Below are 25,535 nucleotides of genomic sequence, written 5' to 3'. Positions count from 1 at the left end.
CTTGTTTGATGATATTTTAACTAGTCTGGGGTTAGCTGGATCCTGCTCCTCTTGCCTTCCATCCATTTGATGGAAACATTGTCTGCCTTCACATACAATGACAAGACGTTAAAAATTGGAGGCTCATGGTAATCCAATCACTACTGAAAACTTGTATGAATCAACAGGATGGCTGTCCCGGTTGGCACTAATACCTCCGAGGTTAGCATTCTTGTACGTGCTTCCTCCATGGCCAGTTTCTATCCCGAATAATCTTTCCACAGGACTGAAGGAGGATGATAGTTTTTAGTAGAACTACTTTAAGAAGTAGAGAAATAACGAACAAAAGCTAATGTTTGTCTGAATCTAGAATTTATGCTTCTTGAATTGGTGAGGCTGCTTGCTCTAGCTAGCTGTAGTTAGTATCTGACGTAATGTTTCTACCAATTTGCTTATTTGCGTTATATCTTCTGCGTCATGTTAAATCTCATTCAATAGCTAGCTAGGTATCAGAACCAGCATTTTCTTACAAGTTAAATAGTGTCTAAACTGAGATGGCTGAGTATATGATGATATATGCTTCATTTCTTTTTAATGAGGAGCTCCTGTTCAAATACAAAAAAGCTGACTGCTTTTTCCTGTTATTTTACTTGAAGTACTACTTAATAAGTGACAAGCATAAGGTTTTTTATCGTCCTCTCAAAGTTGAGATACTTTTCATAAATCACGAATTATTCGTAAACATTTTAATTATATCCTTCATGTCCTTTTAATCTAATCTTTTTAATTCAATTTTGTATGTTGTCCTTGGTTTTGTGTAAAATTTGTCACTGCAATAATTGAAGGTCATATTGTCACTTAATTTCGCGCATATGTATGTGCGTGTGTTCATCTGTATTCTTTTCTCCTTTTTCTTTGCTTGGTACCTTTCTGCTTTTGTCTGCTTGTATTTTCTGGCTTTGAACTGTTGTTCAAGTACTTTTTTTTTTATTCTTAATTTGCCGGTTTTTGGCTGATTTTAACACATATTCTGCTTCGCTTGTTGTGATCATGAGTTGGTCATACTGATATATAGAGGAAAAAACATAGACCCCCTTCTGGCTTTCTCAGATGTAGTGGTTATACTGTGGAGTGTGAAATAGTTCAATGGCGTGTTAGGTGTTCGACCAAAAAGTATCAAACTTTTTGTTAAACTAATTAATGATGAAATAGAGGGTAAATCTTAATCAAAGATAATTAACTCTAGATCAAAGCATGTTAAATACGGGAATCGAATATAATCAAGCTTATAACTCTTTTTAAGATTATTAAAAGATACCAAACATAAACGATAAGCTTACATCCTTGACGTATTGTTCCGTAATGCAAGAGCAAAGAAGGAAAAGAAGGAATGCCATGGATAGCTATGAGATCTATCTTTATTGATTCAGTAATGACGATTACAAATATTTGCAACCAAGATCTAGACTTTTGCTTTTTTGCCATTAGAGATCTTCTCCTATTCTTTTGTCCCTCTTTCTTCAAGGAGAGCCACACACCCTTTTTCTGTCTTCTTACCTCCTATATACATTATAAATATTCCCCTTTGTCCAACAGTCTTTAGCCAGAGTACCCTATCTCTTGATTATACTTTACATCGCTCCCCTTAAGTATCACAACATATACTTTGCCGTACAAGGTTTCTGATGGCTCGATCTCGGTAGTAGCCGAGATGCTCGTCGTTATTACGCCTTGTGGATACGACCACAGCTTAGTCGACCCCTCGCCATTTCTTTTATCACTAATCTACGTATGGTCAGATTTTGACCCATATAGTTAGTCCCTCCGGCCGTTGGGGTCGCCTCTCGGCGAGCTCGATGGGCGAACTCTGTCGATCTGGAAATTGGGAGAAATCTGAACGCTTTACACGAGGGATGCGAACCTTATGGCGAGGAAGCGACATGATGTTTCGAGAGCTGCGTCAGACCGTCACATCTGTTCAGAATGTCATCAATATTTCTCATGCGTCATTATGGCACACGTTTTCTATACATTGTATCGTTTCCCGTGCCCTTTCCGTTTTCTAACTGGCGGCCCTTGATTTTCCTGCCCAGGGAATTTATATCCTTATAAATATATTTGAATGTTACACTTTTCAATTGCTTAAGAAAGAACTTTATAAATCTTCTCCTTCTCTCTCATATTTCCGCTGTTTGTTAAGATTCGCTGTGACCATTGTCTTTTTCCTTTACCATTTTCGTTTCTTTCGATCAAAGAAAAGATGGCTAGTGCATCTTCCCACTCCGACAAAGGTGTTGGTGCTCCGGTGCCGGAAAATGATGTACCCCTACTCGAAGAGGGAGTGGAAATGGCGGAAGACGAGGTTTTTCCGACGGTAGATGAGGTGGTTCCCTACCTAAGGAAGGTGATGACCGACATTAATAGCGCTGTCGTAGATGATCCAAAGCCCGTCTTTTCTACGATGGATGCGGCAGTGCTCACGACATTTAAAGCCAAATGGGAGATTCTTGATCATTTTGAACTGGTTCTGACGGACTGGGACATAGTGCATATACACCGTCTAGGTTACTGCACTTTTTTTGCGTATCTCTTTGTCATCGGGTACACGCTTCCCCTACCTTCCTTGGTGGTGGATTTATGCCGCTTCTATGAGGTGTTCCCGGCTCAACTTTCTCCGTATGCGTACAAGCCTTTTCTTATGCTTATCAAGTATGCGGAGTTGGCGGGGCGAGGGATTTCTCTACGTCACCTGCTTCATCTCTTCGTCCCCCCATTTTCCTAGGGGTACGATGATTCACATGCGCCACCGAGGAGCCGAGAGCTTGGTGGTAAAGATGGACGATAAGGAAAATCACCGCTTTTGGGAGAGCTTCTTCTACGTCCGAACAGAGCACGTCGTGTCGAACCCAGCGGGGTTTCCTGAGACGTGGAATTTTGCTCGTGAGTTTTCCTTTCTGTTTATGCAATTTTTCTTAAGACGATCGTCTATCGTCTCTCTTCAACGACTTCATTGAGGATTCGCTTTTGTTTTTGTAGCCGAGAGAATACCCCCCCCCTCTGGTTGCTGATATTCGCAAGTGAGCGAGCTTGAAAAGATGGACGATAAGGAAAATCACCGCTTTTGGGAGAGCTTCTTCTACGTCCGAACAGAGCACGTCGTGTCGAACCCAGCGGGGTTTCCTAAGACGTGGAATTTCGCTCGTGAATTTTCCTTTCTGTTTATGCAATTTTTCTTAAGACGATCGCCTGTCGTCTCTCTTCAACGACTTCATTGAGGATTCGCTTTTGTTTTTGTAGCTAAGAGAATACCTCCCCCTCTGGTTGCTGATATTCGCAAGTGAGCGAGCTTGATTCTCCCCCACACGATGGGGATTTGTGAATGGGCACATTTCCATAAGAAGTTTGGGCGCAAGCCTCTTGTCGGTGAGTTGGCTCGTCGTGGTTTTGATTTGTCCTCTGTTCATAATTTCTTTAACCTTATCGTTGTTTGATCAAATCCCTTCTTATTGACAAGTCGGAGAGGAACGAGAAGGATGAGGGCTCCTGCACTTGCATTCTGTCAACTGACTCCCTCTGCCCGGCCCGCACCAAGAGCTATTACGGATGAAGGCGTAGAGAGTTTGGCCGCTTGTCGGACTGCGTCCGCGGCCGAAACTGTGCGCTTGGAGGTTGCTCCTCGGTCGGAGACTTCGGTCCCCGCAGTCCGTTCAACGGGTGAATCCTCTCGCGTTGGTAGTAGAGAGGTCCCGTCAAAGAGGCGAAGGGTAGTGTTGGAAGGGGCTTCTTTAGTTGAAACGCCCTCGAGGGACGACCTTGTTTTGATGGTACCCAAAACCGATGGTGGTGCCAGCCTAGGTGCGGAGGCAATACCTGTTGCGAGCGTTCAAGAGGCTATTGTGGCAGAAATACGGAGTTCCGAGGCTGTCGCTACTGTTTCAGGTGGCCCGTCGACATCTCAGCCTGGCCGTACCCCATCTTTAACTAATGAGAGATTGAAGGGCATCATGGTTGAGGATTATGAATCCGACTCTTATATTAACCCTGAGGACATAAGGATGTTCGAGGAGGGTTTTACTAGGTTGATGTAAGGACGGAAGGCCCTTCCCGCATACTCGAAATTTTGTCAGATTTTAAGCTGTTGCAGGACACAGTGGATTTGGTGCCACAGTTTGATCTTCTATGCTCCGCCTCCAAAAACAGATCTCTTCATGAGGTCAACGATTCTGGGTTGTCAAACGATGTGGCCGTGATGGCCCTAAGGGTGAGTTTCCTTTTGTTTTCTTTGTTTAGTGCCCTTTATCTTTACTGACCCTTTCTCTCTTCTCCTTCTTTTAGACTTACATACTGGAGATCGAGAGTGCTTGTAGGGCTGATACGCGAGCTGAGATTTTTCTAAAAATGGCCGAGAAGTATTGGTGGTATCGCAATAGGTGTCGTGAGATGCACGAGAAGCTTAGAGCGGGTGTTAGTACCCAGTTTGCTAGGGAGGAGTTGGAGAAAAGAGATAAGGAACTGATGTGGTCTATTTGATGATGCAGGGAGCTTGAGGAGCTACTTCACACCAAAGACGAGGAGATCGAGGTGGGCAAAGAAGTTGCCACGGAGTGCGAAGACCTTCAGGCGAAGGTGCTATCTTTACAAGCTAAGCTTGAGCAAAATGCTACTAGAGTCGCCGCTCTAAGTGCAGAATGGACAGAGAAGGTGGTCGAGCTAGAAAAGAAAGTGGTTGAGTTAGAGAGAGACGAGGGTGATCGAGTGTCGGCTTTGGCGAGGGCAGCTTCGCTAGAAGACACTATTCATGTCCGCAAGTCTGAACAGGAATCTAAGAGGGTGACGACCATGTTGAGGGAGGCACGGCTCGAGGAGCGGATTGGTGAACTTGATCGGAATGCTTCGAGCTTGGGAGACCGAGTTGTAGCTCTTGAGGCTGAGAAGGTGCAGATATTGGCTTAATCTCCCCCTCAAGAATCTACCTCGGCTATTGTTCCCCATCGTCTGTATGAGCTATGGGTCCATGCTGAGGTCCAACGTGATATATACAAGGGTTTGTGGGAGGCGGAGAGCGTTTCTAAGGTCGCTTTTGATGATGCTCGGGTGAAGGCAAGCGAGGCTCGTCTCGCCTGTGGTTATGACCCTGCGACACCGGAGGTTAGTGAGGGTGTTGAGATTGAAGATGAGCTTTCTTCCAATGACGATGATGTTGGGGAGAACGGCGGTGAAGATGATGCCGAGTGAAAAGAATTCTTTTAAAGCTTTTGTACTTAGTTTTTTTTTGTCTTCACCTTTTTCTTTGGGGCCCGCTTTTGGCCTTCTCTAAGAGCGGAACTATTGTGTATGTATATCTGAATAAAATAGTCACTTCGCCTTTAATTACGTAACTTTTAGCTTTCTCTCTCCTTTCTCTTTTTTTTGAACAAGACCTTCGGATTTCCCGGTAATGAGTCCCTGATTTTTAATTGGTAATTAAAACAAGGTCGAGTTTAGTTCGCCGACTTAGGTGGACTCAGTTTTTATTTGTATATTCTAGCGAGGTCGAATTTAGTTCGCCGACTTGGGAGGACTCAGTTTCGTATGGCAAGTTTAGGGATGGCAGGGGGCGAACTCGTGTGAGGTCGAACTATGACCCGTTATGAGTTCGATGGGGTCAAACTTTGATTTGTTAATTCAGGTGAGCTAATTTTTGCTTCCACTTGGCGATGGCCGATGGTCGTAAGGGTGTGAATTCGAGCAAGGTCGAAAATGTAACCCGTAGTGAGTTCGGGCGAGGTCGAACTTTCCTTTCATTTGGCGATGGTAGATGGCCATAGGGGTGTTAAGTCGAGCAAGGTCGAATTGTAACCCACTTGGTGATGGTCGATGGCCGTGAGGGTGTTAACTTGAGCTAGATCGAATTGTAACCCGTTTGGCGATGCCGGATGGCCTTAAGGGTATTAATTCGAGCGAGATCGAATTGTAACCCGTTTGGCGATGGCCGATGGTCGTAAGGGTGTTAATTCGAGCGAGATCGAATTGTAACCCGTTTGGCGATGGCTGATGGCCGTAAGGATGTTAATTCGAGCGAGATTGAATTGTAACCCATTTGGCGATGACCGATGACCGTAAGGGTTTTAATTTGAGCAAGATCGAATTGTAACCGGTTTGGCGATGACCGATGGCCATATGGGTGTTAGTTCGAGCAAGATCGAATTGTAACCCTTTGGCGATAGTCGATGGCCATAAGTGTGTTAATTCGAGCGAGATCAAATTGTAACCCGTTTGGTGATGGCTGATGGCCGTAAGGGTGTTAATTTGAGCGAGATCAAATTGCAACCCGTTTGACGATGATCGATGGCCGTAAAGGTATTAATTCGAGCGAGATCGAATTGTAACCCGTTGTGAGTTCGAGCGAGGTCGAACTTTCCGTTTCTTGGCGATGATGCGGGTTTGCCTATTCCATTACTTTTATTGGAGAACATCACTTATTGTTGCATTGTTTATGTGTACATTGGGGTGAATCCCAGTTTGTTTAATTATGTTTTCATTAGAGAGCGCTATGCGTCGTTAAAGTGTGTATGTGTCGGTGGAGTCCCATTTTACCTAGTCCTTTCTTTGCTCTGTCTGGAGAGGCCGTTATCGGGATGAGCGACAAACTTATTGCTTGGGCTTCTGGGTACCATGGGACTAAATGAAGTTCAGACACAATTCACAATATTTTAGTTGGCTGAATTGGCGTAAGATTGTCATGGCGAATATACATGCAAGCTTTTCGAGTTCAAGTTCTACTTTTGTCGGAGGGACTATATGTTCCACGGGCTCACCGATCCCAGCTCATGGAGATTTTCTTAATTATACTCGCTTGTTTTGAACCATTTGTCTGCTATTTGCAACACGGTACGGTATGGAGGGTTTTGCTTGGTGCGTTTGGTGGCGTTTGTTTCTTGTTCGCGTCCCTGTGAGAATGCTCGTATCCTTATCCCAGTCCAAAAAAGAGAAAAATGACAAGTTAGATCCAAACGTAATTGCCTGTTACCTTGACCTGGTAAGTTAGAGAAGGGGGAAGGGCGCTGTAAGGCGACCCCTTCCATCCCGTACTCGAATGGCGGTTTCAGATTTGGCGACCCCATGTTTGGCTTCGCCGTTAGTCACGTCTAGGCTTCTTATGGGCTGAACTTACCTTGCCCGTTGGGATCTCGAGCTCGAGCCCCGGATTGACTCCGTCCAATGTGCACAGATAATAAGGGAAACGTGTTATATCATCATCATCATCATCATCATCATCTTGTACATAAATTACATTTTGCATACGGGTACAAAAATATAGTAGGATAAGTTGGTTATTTCAAAGAATCATACAGCAGGCCATCGTCCCTTCCTAAGAGGTGGAAGTATAGATCGACATATAACGTTAATATGGCAAGTAGGATTGCGGGCGCGCTAAGTGCGTAGTAGTCGTAATCCCACTTTGAGTACTCATACGACGTGCCGAACCTATCGCTACAGGCGAGGCGTGGGTTTTTATAGACAACAGACCTAATTTCAATTTCTTATAGAGATCTGACCCTAATTGATTTGGTTGTTTCAAAAGCATGTCTACCACTTTTTTGAGTTGGTGTTTATACTGAGATGGTGAGGCTATGACAGCCGGAAAATGATACTTTGGCTAGTTTTAGATCTAGAGAAAACTAAAATTTTGGCTAAGAAATCCCCACAGACGGTGCCAAATTATTCGACCAAAAAGTATCAAGCTTTTTGTTAAACTAATTAATGATAAAATAGAGGGTAAATTTTAACAAAAGATAATTAGCTCTAGATCAAAGAATGTTTAATATGAGAATCGAATATAATCAAGCTTATAACTCTTTTTAAGATTATTAAATGATATCAAACATAAACGATAAGCTTACATCCTTGACGTACTGTTCCATAATGTAAGAGCAAAGAAGGAATGTCATGGATAGCTATGAGATCTATCTTTATTGATTCAACAATGACGATTACAAAGATTTGCAACCAAGATCTAGACTTTCGTTCTTTTTTTTTTTGTTAGAGATCTTCTCCTGTTCTTTTGTTCCTCTTTCTTCAAGGAGAGCCACACACCCTTTTTCTGTCTTCTTACTTCCTATATATATTATAAATATTCCCCTTTGTCCAACGGTTTTTAGCCAGAATACCCTATCTCTTGATTATACTTTACATCTCTCTCCTTAAGTATCACGACATATACTTTACCGTACAAGCTTTCTGATGGATCGATCTCGGTAGTGGCCGAGATGCTCGTCATTGTTACGCCTTGTGGATACGACCACAACTTAGTCGACCCCTCGCCATTCCTTTTAGCACTAATCTACGTATGTCAGATTTTGAGCCATACATTAGGCACCCCTGTGGCAGAACAGTGTGTTAATGGTTTAAGTTAAATGTTAGAAGTAAAAGTGTTTTTTCAAGGATTAGAAAAGTGTGAGTTTAGTAGTCTTTTTACTTTACAACACTGAACATTTCCAGTGTAGGCAGAAAAAAGAAGAAGAGATTTGACATAGTAGAAAACACTCAAAACAGACGAAGGAAACAATTTACACGAACTGCATAGTGCGAATCTGCTTTGGGGTCACGTGTATGAAGATTGAAGTTCAAGATTAACAATATGAAAAGGGAGGGAAGCAAAAGTAGAGATAAAGGAAGTAAGTCTTATGACTTTAGCACAAAAAACTTGAAGTTGGATAACCATTCGTGATCCAACTTCAACTTTTTCTAAAACAAAATAGAAGTTTATAAACTTATGCCTTATCTTGTGAAACATACTAAGCTCTCTCGATAGTATATTTTGTTGTCCAAAAAGTCATGTCGTATCTGTTTGAAATTTTGTGAGAGAAGTGTTTGTTTTTTAACTAAATTTCCATTAAAAAAAGTTGCTTTTTACCCTAAATTCCACTCATTTATTTAAATCTTTCTTAAACCCAAAAAGTATTTCACATTTTTTGTTTGAGTGACAGCAGAGAGCCAGAGACAATGGAAAATGCAGCTATTTTCTGTACAATAAGTGCCGTTCCTCCATCGTTTTGCAGGTTACTTGAAATTTCTCTAATGTTTTTCATCTATATAGAACTGCAATCTTAAAACTTTCTTTTGAAGAATGACCAGTACCTTTCATTCTAAATGTATTATCTGAAAACATATTTTTCTTCATTTATCATTTTTTAATTACATTCTACAAGTTGGGGCCATTTTGTATTAATAATCCGAGAACTCCACTAGTGGGGGTCGGATTTGAGGCTCTTGTTCTTTTCACTAAAACAAGTCATTGGTGAAAATTAAATGCAAAGCCAGTTTCTTGAGTTCTACGAATTGCTTGGACAACATCCAATAGCCAATCAATTTGGCCATTGTATTATTAAAAGCTTGCTCTCGACCTTAAAGTCCGTGTAATTAAATTCCCTTACCATTACGTATGTTACTTTAATCCATGTGCTTAATCTCAAATACTATATACAATTACTCTCTCCGTTCACTTTTATTTGGCCCGTTTTAATTTTTCACGCTCTTAAGAAATAAAAAATGAAGTATATAATTTACCATGATACACATATTAATTAATATATTTTTATTGGATTTGAGAAAATAATTTGAAATAAGTAATAAAATACTTTCGATATAACAGGAAAAAAAATTGTCTTCTCTTGATATGCATAAAGTGACAAGTAAAAATAAAAATTTATTTTTAATAAACATACCAAGTAAAAGTGAACTGAGGGAGTACTTTTTTCTCATTATCCAGCGGAAACGAGATCTATGTATATTGCAAATTCTTTTCCTTTTTTGTCATTTGCAATGGCACAAGCCCCCTCCCCCTCCCCCCCAAACCCCCGGGAACACACACATGTCAAACTCAAAAGCATAGACTATATAATCTATCTAACATCATTATTCCCCCTCAAACCTTTCTTTCAGTTTCAATTCCTCACTCTCTTCTTCAGATTTTCAGTTTCTAGTCCATTTCATTTGTCCCCATTTTTACATTACATTTCTACAGCGTTGGTGAACCTCCTTCCTTCCTTCCTTCCTTCCTTCCTTTATTCCTTCCGTTATATTTAGAGTTATTATATCAGAGACAAAATCTCCTACACTCTTACTCTTTTTGGAGCCAGCCATCCCATAAAACCAGACTCTATAGGACCATGAGAAAAATTATCATGGCTCCACCGAGACATGCCCCAGTGCTGATACTGCTGCTGGCTTTTCAGATCAGCTGTTCGAACGCTTATCAATTCGACGTCGGTGGCACAGATGGTTGGATTCTTAATCCTCTTGAAAGTTACGACCACTGGGCTCAGCGTTTGAGATTTCAAGTAAATGACACTCTTTGTAAGTTCTCCAATTATCCGTGCTACAAAAATGTACCATTATATGATAATTTGTTTGTTTGCACCAAAAGATGTTACTATATTATTTGTACTTAGTATTTATTTGATAATTATTTTTTTCTTGTTTGTACGTGTGACAGTGTTCAAGTATAAGAAAGGATCAGATTCAGTATTGGAGGTAAATAAGGATGCCTATGACAAGTGCAACACAGAAAATCCGATTAAGAAAATGGAAGATGGCAACTCTGTTTTCAAGTTTGATCGCTCTGGTCCATTCTATTTTATTAGTGGCAAAAAGGATAAGTGTAAAGAAGGACAAAAATTGATTATAGTTGTTCTAGCTGTTAGACCGCCGCCTCCTTCTCCTCCTGCTACTCCGTCCAAAGCTCCGGCTCCATCCACTCACACTCCAACGACGGCTACTCCACCTAAAGGATCATCAACACACATTTCACCGTCGCCTAAAGGGAATCCGGATTCTGATTCTCCTGTAGGTAAAACTCCGGTAGCATCACCGACACCTGCTGGTTCCCACTCATCTCCGACGCCTCCTGCACCTGGAAAAGCTCCTACATCAGGTGTGACTCCGCGTCATGGTCCACAACCATCTCCAACTGCTCATGCACCATCTCCGGCGACCTATGCACCCAAAAAGGCTCCAACGCCAGCATCATCGGATGCACCAGTTGTGGCTCCAACATTGGCTTCACCTGCTCCAGGGAAGGCCCCAACACCGGGATCGTCGCATGGACTTCCAAGTACCGGTTCTCACCAATCTCCAACGATTCAGGCTCCCCAAAAGGCTACAACACCAGCATTGTCGCACGTGCCTTCAAATTCACATTTAGCTCCGACTACTCATGCACCTGGAAAAGCTCCAACTAGCGCGTCACTTGCCCCTGCTGGGTCCCACTTGTCTCCGACAGAACATGCAACTGGAAAAGCTCCAACACCTGCATTGTCGCATGTGTCTCCAAGACCTGGTGCGCACCTATCTCCTACGGCTCATGCACCTGGAAAGGCTCCAATTGGGGCGTCACTTGCTCCTGTTGGTTCCCACCTATCTCCAATTGCCCATGCACCAGGAAAGGTGCCTACACCAGCATCATCGAATGTGCCTCGAGGTACTAGTTCCAACCCACCTTCTCCAAGTACAGGTACACACTTCTCTCCTACGGCTCATGCACCAGTGAAGGATCCAACAGGGGTGTCGCCTGCAACTGCTCGTTCTCACTCATCTCCAATTGTCCATGCACCAGGAAAGGCGCCAACAGCAGCATCATCGATTGTGCCTCCAGGTACTGGTTCCAACACACGTTCAGGTTGATATTTTTAAATATATATATATATATGTATATATATATATATAATCACGTCGAAAGGCAAAATGTGGTTCAAGACTATATATCAAAACCTTGGTATTTTAATTTAGTACTCTCCCCGGTCCACAATAAGTAACCAATTTGCTTTGGGCACACCCATTAAGGAAATACAAAATTTTAGACAAAAATAGTTAGTGTGACTAAACTACCCTTAATTAAATATTGCAGTATAGTTAATATGAGGAGTAAAAGACTTTTTAGGGATACGTACATAAGGGTAATTTTGGAAAAAAATTTCTTAATTATATAAGTAGACACTTATTTTGGACCAAAAGAAAAAAAGCAAATTGGTCAGGACCGGAGAAAATATTTATTAACTTGAATATGAATTTAAGTCTTAATTAATTTATACAAATGTGTTTCTTCATAAAATAAAATGACTAGTCTAAACAAAGTTCTTTCTACTCGTTAAATTCAAGCCTTCCATGAGTAATGGCCAAGTCGATTTGCGTATACTGTGGCTTTGTTTGTCTTTCTCCAAACAATATACGGATAATATCTCTTTAGGGATAATAATAATTCTTTCTTCTTCAATCGTGTCTTTCTATTTTTCTAACACATTCTACGGTTCATGCACCAGGAAAGGCTCCATCCGAGACGTCGCACGCGCCTGCTAGTTCCCACTCATCTCCAACTGTCCATGCACCTGGAAAGGTTCCATCTGAGGCGTCACACGTGTCTGCTAGTTCCCACTCATCTCCAACTGTTCATGCACCTGGAAAGGCTCCATTCGAGGTGTCACATGCACCTGCTAGTTCTCACTCATCTCAAACTGTTCATGCACCTGGAAAGGTTCCATCTGAGGGGTCACACGCGCCTGCTAGTTCCCACTCATCTCCGACTACCCATGAACTTGGAAAGGCTCCATCCGAGGGGTTACACGCGCCTGCTAGTTCCCACTCATCTTCGACTGCCCATGAACCTGGAAAGGCTCCATCCGAGGCGTCACACGCGCCTACTAGTTCCCACTCATCTCCAACTGTCCATGCACCTAGAAAGGCTCCATCTGAGGCATCACACGCACCTGCTAGTTCTCACTCATCTCCAACTGCCCATGCACTTGAAACGGCTCCATCTGAGACGTCACACGTGCCTGCTAGTTCTCATTCATTTCCAACTGCCCATGCACCTGGAACGGCTCCATCCGTGGCGTCACACGCGCCTACTAGTTCCCATTCATCTCCAACTGCTAGTGCACCTGGAAAGGCTCCATCCGAGGCGTCACACGCGCCTGCTAGTTCCCATTCATCTCCAACTTCCCATGCACCTGGAAAGGCTCCATCCGAGACGTCACACGCGCCTGCAAGTTCCCACTCATCTCCGATTGCCCATTTACCTCGAAAGGCTCCAACTCCTGCATCGTCACACGTGCCCCTTAGTCCTCTCTCACACATAACCCCGAATAAGCATGCACCCGGAACGGCTCCAACGCCCACAACTTCAAAGATATCCCCTGTTTCAGGTTCACACCTATCTCCCGTGGCTCGTGCTCCTGGAAACTCTCCAAAAACATCAACCGGTCCGGCATCGCATGCACCGTCAGCTCACAGTCCAGCACCTACAAAATCTTCAAAGAGTCATTCTGCATCTCCAGCACCCACAAACACATCCCAAGTGCCTTCTCTGTCACCAGCAGAGGGGCAAACATCCAATGCATCTTCTCCGACTTCATCTCCCACGTCATCAAGCCCGCCAACAGGAAGTATTGCTCCGGCATCCAGCGACAACATTCCGGCGGACATTCATTCACCAGCGAGTTCACCACTCAATTCCCAGTCGTCAGCAGAGAAGGCAATAACTCCTTCAGTTGTTCTGATGTCAACAGTGTCACTCCTCTTGACATTGGTTTTGGGAGGATTCGTTATTTCACCTTAGGGAATTATTTGACATAGATATTATACTATAAACACTTTGCTCTGTTTCCGGGTTATTACTTAATTTTGCTTTCTTCTTCTTTTTTGTAAGTTATTTTTGATTTCTTGAATTACAGGTGGGTTGGGTATTTAGATAAACAAGAGTGTGCTTAATTGTTATCTTTATTTTTTTTCCTGTGTCACATAAATCTTTCATGTATGAGAGTATATAGCTATTTTCCTCTCATTTACTCTTAACATATTTCTAATTGGTTAAGAGCTCGCTATGCTCATTTAATTTTCTTTTGATGAGCTGCCGTAGCTAGCGATCACCATCTTCAAGAATATTATCGAAATTTATTATTATAGTAGTTTAATTTCGTCTTCGAAGCAAGTTAAAAAGAAATTAAGGTCTCTATTTTTTTTAAAAAAAACGTACTACATGCTACCATATAGGGATACAAAAGTTCGCTATGCCTACAAAAGTTCCCTAAATATCTACCATAAAAGTAGGTAATCAATGAAAATAAGTTCTATAAGCACTGTGGATTTTGGTGCTAATAAATTACAATTAACACGCAATAACGTATGTTATTCCCTCTGGTCCAAAATAATTGATTTTTTAGTCCTTTTTGTGCTCCAAAATAAGTGATTTTTCCATATTTTAAGAATAAATTAATTATTTTTTTCCTACATTGCCCTTGGAGTAAATAATGTTGGAGTATGTGTGAGAAGTATTTATGTGAAGAGATAGTAAAGGTTAATATGGTCAATTTCATTGCTAATAAATATTAAAAGGTGAATTTCTAAATTTGTGTGAAAAAAATTAAAAAAATCACTTATTTTGGACCGGAGGGAGTACCACTTTTTGTTAAACCAGTCTTCGTAATTCAATGTTGTCCTAATTGATCGCATTAAAGGTCTTCTTGTCCTCGACCGTTTTTATTTTTGTAAGATGCCAAGGGATGAATTATTATTAATGCTACAATTAATCGGAAATTAAGTTAATTAATCTATTTATTAGCCTTGTGCACAAGGTAACGACTTTACCTGTCAATTTGAGCGTTCCCGGCTTCTCTTAACTATGAAGATACCTTATTTATTATTCTCTCCGGTTTAAAATAAGTGATTTTTTGGTTGTTTTCACACATATTAAGAAATTCACCTTTTAACATTAATTAGTAATGAAATTGATCATATTAACCTTTACAATCTCTTCTCATAAATATTCCTAACACATATTCCAACATTAATTACTACAAGGACAATGTAAAAAAAAATAATTAAGAGCCCGTTTGGATTGGCTTATTTCAAGTGCTTTTAAGCTAAAATAGCTTTTAAGTCATTTTGTAGTATTTGAATAAAGTAAAAAAGTATTTTTAAGCACTTATTTTTAAGCTAAAATGACAAAAACAAGCCAAAAGTCAAAAGTTAGAAATCCTAACTTATGGCTTAATAGTTATTTTGGCTTAAAAGCTACTTAAAATAAGCCCATCCAAACGAGCTCTAATTCATTCTTGAAATATAGAAAAATCACTTATTTTGAACCACAAGAAAAAAGCTAAAAAATCACTTATTTTGGACCGGAAGGAGTAGCCTTTAAATTCATCTATAGTACATTTTCTTTAACATTTCAAAGGGACAAGAATTGTATATTGCATTTGTTTTATAACTAATTAATGCATGTCCGTTGAAGAAAACATTGAAAAACATAAAGATAAAAAGGATCTGTTGTTTGGAATTTTTTCCAACCGATTTAATTAATTTTCTTATTAAGTCAATTTTTTCAATCGCAGCTGATATGTTGATACTGTATGAAAGATACATTTTGTACTAATAACAAATTATTACTTCAAAATAGTTCAACATTAAGTCAACGTTCAAATAAATGGAGTAGCTTATTAAAATCACAATGGTTTAGATAACATGACCTAATTTCCTTCCGGTCAAAATTTCTTTAATTTGATAGATACAATATCTTGCTCTTTAATCAAATCCTTGATAAGATTAACGAAAACGAAGTATCTTGGACCTAATGCTACTTTGGCATATTTACGTTACAAAAGTTCAAAAGGGAGGAGCATGATAAAATTTGGAGGTGATTGATTATGCTCTCTTCACATATTGGTTTTCCCCATGTATCAATTGATTCGTAATCTGTTATGATGTTAATTACTCCAATTAAAGTTGGCATATTTGTTGGGATATATACTATTAACCATGAATTTTGGTTTGGATATAGTATTTATCATGGAACAATTGTTTATTTAAGTTTAACAAAGTTTTAAATAGATCATATATTCGTTTGTGTTCGTTACCTATATAGTAGATGATTTAGTGTATATAGTTTAGCTTATACACGAAAGATTAAATCATTGGTTCTTATAAGTATAAATGATCATGTTCACAATCCGGTGATTGAATTGGACAAACCATCAGGAATGATTGTAGCACAAGATTAAATATAATTTATCTTGATTATGAGAATGGTTTAATTCCGACTTCTTGTGCTAGTACATTTTGTATGTATTGAACGGACCAAGTAAAGATAAGTATTTTATACTGACTTAATAAAATAAATTCTCTAGCCATTAAATGTACTTATACTCTTAATCTTGATATAATTATTATTAGTTGTGTATATTATTTATTATTTTGATTTACTAAAAGACAAGATTCTTTTATGGGTCAATATGCCTGGTAAATTGGACAATGATGATATACATTGGCGAAGTAATAATTAGTTGATGAAATTCATGTCTCGGTCTAGAGATTGATGGTATACCTTTATGAAAGCTTATAAGTTTTCATGTGTAAAACCTGCAGGTGAATTTTGTATCTGTCACATGAAATAAGTTAAGCGAAGGTCTAAAGGAAATAATCAATAAATTAAATTGTCAGTAATTTAATTTATTCGATTAGTATCTGAATCTTAACATGGGGAGTTAAATAATGTTTAATGGAAGAATTTCGAAATTGAACTGAGGAGTGCAGTTACGAATTTTTAGTGGAATAATTCGTAATTTATTATGGTTGTATTAATTCGGATATTTCGAATTAAGTCCATAATAGGAAGCCTCGTTAATTAAATACTGCGGTCCCTGCTGTGACCGAATAATTAGGAATTAAATGGAATTATATTTCTTAGTAGAAAAGTAAGACCCAACAAGTTTAGAAAAAGGCTTTAAACCCTAAAACCCGTGGCTATATAAAAAGGTCTTATTCCATAAAGAGGCTATGGTTTTAATATACAGTTTTCCTAGGAGAAACTCGCCCACACGAGTTTCGCTTATTCCGGTCATTATTCGGGTCACACAGCAGAAGACTGTGGAACTGAAAGATGATCCCGTGGACGTTTTCGCTCTTGCTTGGAAGCTCTTTTCGCGATCGCTGTCACGCTTCAAGAGATAAGTATTGATCTTATGGTTGATTAAAATCTATGATTATGTGTTGTCTATATTACATGCAATTAATCCTGACTATTTGCTTTCGTTGTTTATACCTGTTTTCCATCAGTATTGTGAGTGCTTTCCAATACGAATCCAATTCTGTGCTGTTTTCGTTTTGAGAAAAAAGAAAAATAAGTAGTTAAAATCTAAGAAACGTTTACTAAAAGTTTAGCAAGAGATATAGAGAAAAAAAAAAATAGATCAACCTAAAGGAGTTTCTTTCATCTGTTTATTGTCTCCACTCTCCAGCACAATAGAGCACGGGGGCGGGGGCGGCTCTAAAGACTTGGGCAGTGAGACTGTTGTCTTAGGCTTTAAATTTATTTACCCCAAATTTAATTAAATTATTATTATTATTATTATTATTATTATATAATTTATATAAATAATTATTATAAAGAAAAGTGTTACAGTATATTTTTTTTGTTATTTGATTGAGATTATTTTATACCAAATAAGTTTATAAATTATGATAATTTTCTTCACTCAGTAATTAGTATATTTGCTTCACTCTTCAATTTTAAATTTATCTTTTTTTTATATGAATTAAGTTATATATATCGATAACATAATAAATTTCTTTTACAATATTTTCTCAAACTGCATGAAAACAAAAGTTTTAATACACCGGTTTTCTTTTAGTGTAATTTGATATATTATATTAGGTTATTTGTAATTTATTTTAGATATTCACCAATAAGTGCTACTTAATAAAATAAACTACAATTATCGCTTAAATTGACGAAGGAGTAAACATTTTTGACACCGTTAATGCTCAAAACTTAAGATATTATGTTATTTATTCCTTTTTCTTGTGTGTGATAATAGCCAAATCAAAATTTGTGGACCTCTTCCTTTTTCTTTTTCTTGAAATTTGTTATTTTTTTGTCTTAAATGATTAATTTATTGTTTGGAAAGCAAATTTTATTGTTAGTATAAATATTTTATAAAATAATTAAATTTAAAAACTTCTCAATATTATTAAAACTTAGGGCATGAGATCCGTTGAGCCGCTCCTGTCAAGACCAACCAGATAATGCCAATGAAACTCCAAATTAGAAACAGTAACAACTTTGACAGTACATATATACCACCTTTACCGAAATTTACACTTAGTTTACTAATTATGAATTCATCAAAATATTTTTTACTTTTGCTTTTCTACACACTCATAGGTGCGCCGGGGTTAATTTTAATTCACACAGAAATCACAAGAGACTGACCAAATTAGAGTGTGCAGCTTTTAAGAAAGAGCTTAAGTTGTATGGACCAGTTGACTAAAAAATATTTATACATTCACGTCATGTACTTATAAGGTAATCAATTATGAAAAACGTTAGCTGGTAACTTGATGTAATTAATTAGTAATATCCCTCCGTTTCAAATTAGATGAGTCACTTTTTTTTTTAGTCTGTTTCAAAATAAATGAGACATTTCTTAATTTGAAAATAATTTGATTTTTAAACTATTTATTTTACTCATTTTACCATTAATGATAAATTTTTATAATCACACAAATATCATGGTCCCACCAAGTTCTTACCCCTTAAACTTTTAAGGCCATAAGTTTCAAAATTTTCTTTTTTTTTAAAATTCCGTGCAGAGTCAAATTATCTCATCTAAATTGAAACAGTGGAGTATTGCTTTTGTTAAACTTGTAGTGTTAATGTAAAAAAAAAAATGGCATTGCCATTGTATATAAAACCATTGTTTTAAAATAACACATGGATCTGCTGGAAAGCTAAAGATAGAAAACTTGAAACGTATTCTTATTTCGTACATTAGATCTCGCAACGCTTCTAATCTAAGGCGAGTTTGCTGTATAAAAAGCATAAACAATTGCCGGTGATCGAGAAACTAAAAGGTGGGCAAATCTGCGAATTCCAAAACATAGATCCTATGAACCTTTAACGCTAAGTACAATTAAAGGGAAGCAACAAATCCCAAAACATTGATTGATGAGAGCCATTAAAGCAATGTTAAGTGATTTAACAATGATCACTAAGAGTGCCATTTTGCAAATCCCAAAATATTGATCATAAGATTCATTAAAGTTAGCTTAGGGCCGGCAAGTGGGCGGCCCAGGACCGGGACCGGCCCAGGATCGGGACCGGCCCAGGATCGCGATCCATATGAGTTGTGGGCCTAAACGATCCTAACCGTATAAGATTGGGACCGTAGGGAGGTGGTCTGGGTAGTGGACCGGTCCTATGCGTGAGGCCCGCAAGACGAGGATCGGGACCGGCTGGGAAGTGGGCCGGTTCAAGCGGTCCTAAACGGGTCCAACGGTCAGTTTTTTTTTAAAAAAATTTTGCCCATTTGGGCATTAAAAAGTAGTCATTTGGGCTGCCAAAATAGCCGTTGATTATTTACAAAATAGCCATTTAACCCCCCTCCCCCAACTTTATTTTAACCCCAAACTTTTTATAATTACACTTTTTCCCTATTTTCAACTATAAATACCCCTAATTCTTTCACTTTTCTCACAAAATCATCAATCTCTCTCTAATTTTCTTCTATAATTGCTTACTTTATTGTTAAAATTTGCGAAAAATTGTGAAGTTGGTGAATTGAAGTCTTCAAGTCTTCAACGATAATCAATTTTCAACAAGTTGTTCGTCAATTCGGTAAACTCGTTCCAACCCATAATTTTTAATATTATAGTTTTGTTTGTTTTATTTATTTTCTATTATTTGATTAATTACAATGGCTTTCTTAAAAAAACTTTTTGGTAAAAGTAACGGAAAATCCAAGAGGGGCGAATCTAGTGGCCAATCTATTCATCCTCCACTTCCCCCAGCTCCCCGACCCAAACCCCATACTCGTCCTATACCTGCTGCTATTCTTGATAGTGATAATACTTTATTACAATTTACTGAGAGTCAATTTTTGCATAATGTTGGCGCTGGTGGTCAATTAAACCATGAATATATGAATGCTCTTTATGGTAATCCAACTATTGATGAAAATGATGACGAAGAAATAGATTTTGATGAAATGCAACCGGATGACGATACACCCACTAGTCATGCTCCTGAAGTTAACCCAACTAATGATAATCCAAATGATGCCCCATCTGACCCTCCTGTTACTACCCTTACTTTTTCTAGACAACGTCCCAAACGGTTAGAAACATCTATTGTTTGGCCTTTTTTTACTCAACTAATTCCACAAAATAAGGCAAAGTGTAAAACTTGTGGCAAGAAGTTAGCTTTTAAATATTTTGGAGGTCGGTGGGGAGGGGGGGGGCTTTGAAAAGACACATATTACATGTATGAAAGTTTAGTTGTTGCAGAATATAGAAACCCATAAACTCAGCATTTAATGCTCATGTAAGTGATGCTGATGAGCACATTACAAATGCGGATTGGGCTAATGTTAAAATGCTTGTAGATTTATTTAAAAAAATTTATATTGCTACAAATGAATTTTTTAGGCAATATTATCCTACTATTTCTAACTGTTTAGTTTATATTGCAGAACTTGCAAATTTGTTTGCTAATTTTTCAGAGGGTGGAGAAATTTATCAACTTGCTATTGATTCTATGAGAAAAAAAGTTTAAAAAATATTTTTTCCCTATTCCCCCTATTTATGGTGTTGCTGCTTTGTTAAATCCTACTATGAAATTAGGAGGTCCTCAATTTTGGTATGAAACTGTTTATAATGGTTTAGCACTTGAAGAAGAGGAGTTGTCTAAACTTCCAGAAGCAATAACCTCAATTAAAATAAATGCTCAAACTATTTATAATGCTTATCAAGTTGCATTAGATCAGGATAGACCAAATGTTCCAACTCCTTCTTCTTATGATTCTCAATCATCTAAAAGAACTGCGGGAGTAAGAGCACTTAGTGCTTGGGCCAGGTTCAGGGGTTCTCAAGGTTCTAGTACTAGTGATTTTTCACTACTAAATGATCTTGAAGTTTATTTATCACAGAGAATTGAGGAAGTGAATCCCGACGGCTCATTTAATATTTGGAATGGTGGAAGGACAAAGAAAAACACTTTCCGATTCTTTCAAGGATGGTTCAAGACATTTTAACTATTCAAGCTTCAACAGTGGCATTGGAGAGCGCTTTCAGTCAAGCAAGACTTCAACTCGGTGATTATAGAGTGTCTATAAGGGAGAGCTTGGAAAAATTAGTACTTTTCAGAGATTGAATCCGTTCGAAAAGAAGAAATTTTGGACTTGCTGAATCAAAACCAGAGGTAGACGAAGGTTACAAAGAAATGCTAGCTGAACTTGCGGAGGATTCTGCTTCACTCGGAAGCGGTGATGACCATGCTTCTTTTCCACCACCACCAACGGAAATTCCTCCGGACCTTAATGGATTTATGAAGTTTGTAATATATACAATGTAAATTAATTTGAAACTTGTATTTTGGCACATCTTGATTAGTTTCTTTTTCTTCTCAATGATGGTATTAACATCTTGTTGTGCTCATTCCATAGGGGAGAGGAAGACTAAGAAAGATATTGCCTTGTTTTGTTAATGCTATAATAAAAATTATAATGCATTGCCTTAGATATTTTTATTACCATCTTTTTTTCTAAATTCTATAAAATTTTAAAAAAATAGAAAGTTTATCCGTTGGGCCTACTTAGGCCCGGGACCGGCCTACTTAGCTTTTTGGGACTATTAGTTCGTGGTCCCGGTCCTGGGCTGGTTCCTACAAAATGCCTGTGAAGCCCGAGACCACTTAGGACCGGCCCACTTAGGACCGATCCACTTAGGACTGACCTACTTAGGCCCATTTAGGATGGGGCCCGACCCACTTGCCAACGCTAATCTAGCTACTGTTTACCCGTAAAACGCCTATTGAATTTATATCATAATTTATAGACAAACGAATCGATTTAACCCAAAATGGTAAATAAATTAAATTAAATGTAATACTTAGCGTTGAAATCGAGATAAATACCAGATAACTTGGTTCCGGGAGCAGGGCTTCCGAGGGTAGCGATAAGAGTAATGTTAGACAGAAAATAAAGTATTATTTAGCATGGAAATATTGTGTAACGTAAGTTTGTCAGAATTTTTGTGTGTTATAGTGGTTGTTGAAGCCACTATTTATAGCTATACCTAGGGAACAAGGTCATATGATCAAGCCCATCTTAAAAGACAATAATGTGGGCCACTGATAAATGTGTAACGGCAGGTCATGAATGCCAAAATTCTCTGTAATGGAAGTATATTTGATACTGAGGAATATTCTTCATTGAATGTCATCTGGTGACAAACAATCATTTGCTATCCTTGATAATGTTCCCTTCGGGATCTACACGGTGCCAACTGAAGCCGTTGTCCTCGGTCTTGGTTTTCACTTGCTTCATCTTCCGTTTGCCCCTCGATTTCGTGTGTCATTTTGTCATTCAAGCATTTAATATGAATCAATTTTACCCTATACAGATAGTCCCCCTGCTTTCCGGTGGCACATCTTTGTGTCATCGAAAAGTTTGTGAAGATTCCTTTCTTGGCGGAAAATTTTCTGAACCTTTTTGAAAAGTTTTTTACGCTTGATAAGATGCACGTATCCTTGCATTTAACACCCCGGATACGTGTTACTCCACGATTTAGCAATATTTTGCCGGTTCTCGATGTAATCATGACCACGATTTTAGCCACCTATAACTTTACTTATACATCTCATTCTACCTCTTTCACTTCTAACAATTTCATAAACTCTCTCAACTTATTTGCTTTTAACTTCCTTTTGCTTTCATCTCTCTTTGATATTCTTCTAAAACCCCTTATCACCTTCTTAACATTATGGCTTCTTATGCGAACTCTTCTAAGAACTCTGGTCTTCTCTTCAGTGGGGGCCCGAAGAGGAGCAAAGACAAAAAGGTTGAGGTTGATGCTAATCCTCACACAGTGAGCACCAATATTCCCAAGCATCTCAATACAGCCAATAACTTCGAAGAAAAGTTCCCCACTTCAAAATCTCGAACTAGGGTTGTTGGTAAATATCCTTCTTGTATTCTTACTGTGAAGGAGGACTGTGATTGCCACGACCTAAACATCATTGTTCCCGATCTGGTGGAGCAAGGAAACTTCACAAAGAAGTGCTTTACATACGTTTACACGTACCCCTTTACTTTGGGTATGTTTTATTTGAGTGGGGTCTTTACCCCGTGATTTTGGAATTATGCCATCGGTACCAAGTCTATTTGGCTTAGGTGGGCCCCTCGGCATGGCGAATGGTGTCCTATTTGCGGTGGCGATGCCAGGAAATGAAGAAGCCCCTCACCTTGGCTTATATGATGAATCTTTACTCACATAAAATCTTTCGCAGTGGAGTAATACACTTCAGTAAAAATGGCCACCATGCGTTGCTTACCAATATGGATAACGACTATGATCGTGAATGGAGGAGCGGCTTGTCGTCGTTACTACTAGGGTATCATCCTGGTTACAACTCAACGTATGTTCACAGTTTATCTTATTCTCTAAAAATAGGCTAATTTATGTCATTGTTAACCCTTCTGCATTCATTATTCCAGCAACTCGGTGGACACTTCCAAGGGTTGAAGGCCTTGAGCGGTGGGTTCATAAGATTCTGGATATCACCATGCCAGAGACCTGCCGATGGAAGGAATTGGCCCCCAAATACGGGTGGAGGGACAAGAATCATTTAAAACTGATTCTGCCTTCATTCCATCTTTGTACATAAGAAAACTGGCTAACCTTACCTTTTTGTTTGATTTAGATCTCCCTCGGGGTTCTACCTCCATCCCCGATAAGGATGTTTTGGTCGATCTCACAGAGGCTGCGAGGTTGTTGCAGGAGGCTCTCACCTGAACAAGTGTCCTTGGGTCTGCTTCCGGTGTAGGTGCTTTTTCTCGGAGTCCCTAGATAGAGAACAAGCAGCCAAAATGTGGCGTTCTTCTTCAGCCGAGGGTAAAAATAAGAAAGTGAAGAAAGTCACACCCGAGCCAGCCATAACCACTGTGGTTATTGATGATGATGGAGAAGCCAGTGATGACTAGGCATCCATTCAAAGGAGACAACGATCTTCACCAGCTCATCAAAATGCTCAATCTGGAGAGCTTAGAATCCCAATCGAGGGCGATATCCGAGAGCTCTATGAGAGTTTGACTTAGTGGAGAATGCTAATTTTCACTTTTCAGTCCCAGTTGTTGCTTTTGGTAGTATGAGTCGAGTACCGAGGCTCTTCTGCCTTCAGTCGATGAGCAACCAACAACCAGCACTGCCTCTACCACAGTTGTTTCTCAACCCACAACACCATCAGCTTCATCATCTTCCACACCGACCATACCTTAATCAGCAGCAACTGCTACGTCTCCCCCATCGGCCGCAGATGCCCGTGAGGAGGCTATCCCTCCTCCCAATTCCCTGACCACGAGAATTTGGGGCACAACTACTCGCCCCTTCTGCAGATCCCCAGGGGAGAAGGAGTGTCTCACTCTTGGTATCCACGGAGTGCCATCTATTGTCTCGGCAGGTGGAACTCGCCAATTATCAAAAGTTGATGGCTTGATCAGAGAAAGATAAAAAGAAAATATACTATCTTTTGGGGGAGTGTATGATAAATAACGCCATGCATAATGCAACAACAGTATTTTACTTGTTCTTTTTACTGCTTGTTTCTTCTTGACTTGCTATGACAGGGTTTCTAACTTGGGTATTGGCTTTGTAGGCCAACTTCCTTGCTTCCGAGGGTCTATAAAGAGGGACTTAAGTCCGAGCAAGATCAACTATTGGCTGAGAGGGACCAACTTTCTGTGTGCCTCCCGGTATTAGAAGCAAAGGCCTCTGAAGCTAGTGATCTTGAGGCCCGACTACAGCTTAGCAAGCAGGAGGTAGTGGCCCTTAGTCAAGAAGCTTCTCAATTAAATGTTCAATTCCAAGAAGCTAAGGATAAGTGGTCTGAAGTTCAGATGGCGTGCTTGTTGCTGCCTGTGAGCACGTGATTTTTGCCTCATACGAATTACTCCAAAAGAATTCCCAAAATTAGGTCTTTTCTTTAATTATATGTTATTTTTAGGAATTATTGTGCGATTTTCCTGATTGCTTGCATATGTTTGTGTGCATGTTTAATTTTATTAATGCATTAAAAATACAAAAAATATAGCGTTTGCATTTATGATTTGATTTTTACATTTTTGGAATTAATTAATAATTAGGTGTTTTACAAAAATAAAAATTCACAAAAAATAACATATTTTTGTATTTTGGTCAAATTGTGTGATTTTCTTTTAATATAGTGTTTAATTATTTGTGATATGTATTATTTAAAGTTAATTAATATTTTTAAGCTAATTTAGGTCTTTTATAATTTAATTTAGGATTTTTAAGTTTTAATTTTTTTTTTAAAAAGAAAATTGAAAAGGAAAAGAAAATAAGAAGAGGAAAATCTGGTTGGACCAATTTAGTCAGGCCCAAAACAAAAACCCACCCCAGACCTAATCCCCAGTCTAGCCCAACCCGTTCCCTGCCCGGTACGCCCTTACCAGAACAAAACGACGTCGTTTGGACACGTTTTGATCAGGGCCATCAATTTCATTAGATCG

The 25,535-nt window shown here is 39.0% G+C and overlaps 1 protein-coding gene across 1 annotated transcript; it reads left to right on the top strand.

Moving 5' to 3' along the window:
• Positions 1-9,908: 9,908 nt before the first annotated feature.
• Positions 9,909-13,839, top strand: LOC107773300 (uncharacterized). Its single transcript, XM_016592735.2, has 3 exons — positions 9,909-10,317; positions 10,457-11,614; positions 12,279-13,839. The coding sequence occupies exons 1-3, from the start codon at positions 10,131-10,133 to the stop codon at positions 13,571-13,573; spliced, it is 2,640 nt and encodes an 879-aa protein (XP_016448221.2). The 5' UTR covers positions 9,909-10,130; the 3' UTR covers positions 13,574-13,839.
• Positions 13,840-25,535: the final 11,696 nt, after the last annotated feature.

Source organism: Nicotiana tabacum, chromosome 10, assembly GCF_000715075.1.
Source record: "Nicotiana tabacum cultivar K326 chromosome 10, ASM71507v2, whole genome shotgun sequence".
NCBI lineage: Eukaryota > Viridiplantae > Streptophyta > Magnoliopsida > Solanales > Solanaceae > Nicotiana > Nicotiana tabacum.
This window is presented reverse-complemented; position numbering and strand designations above follow the sequence as displayed.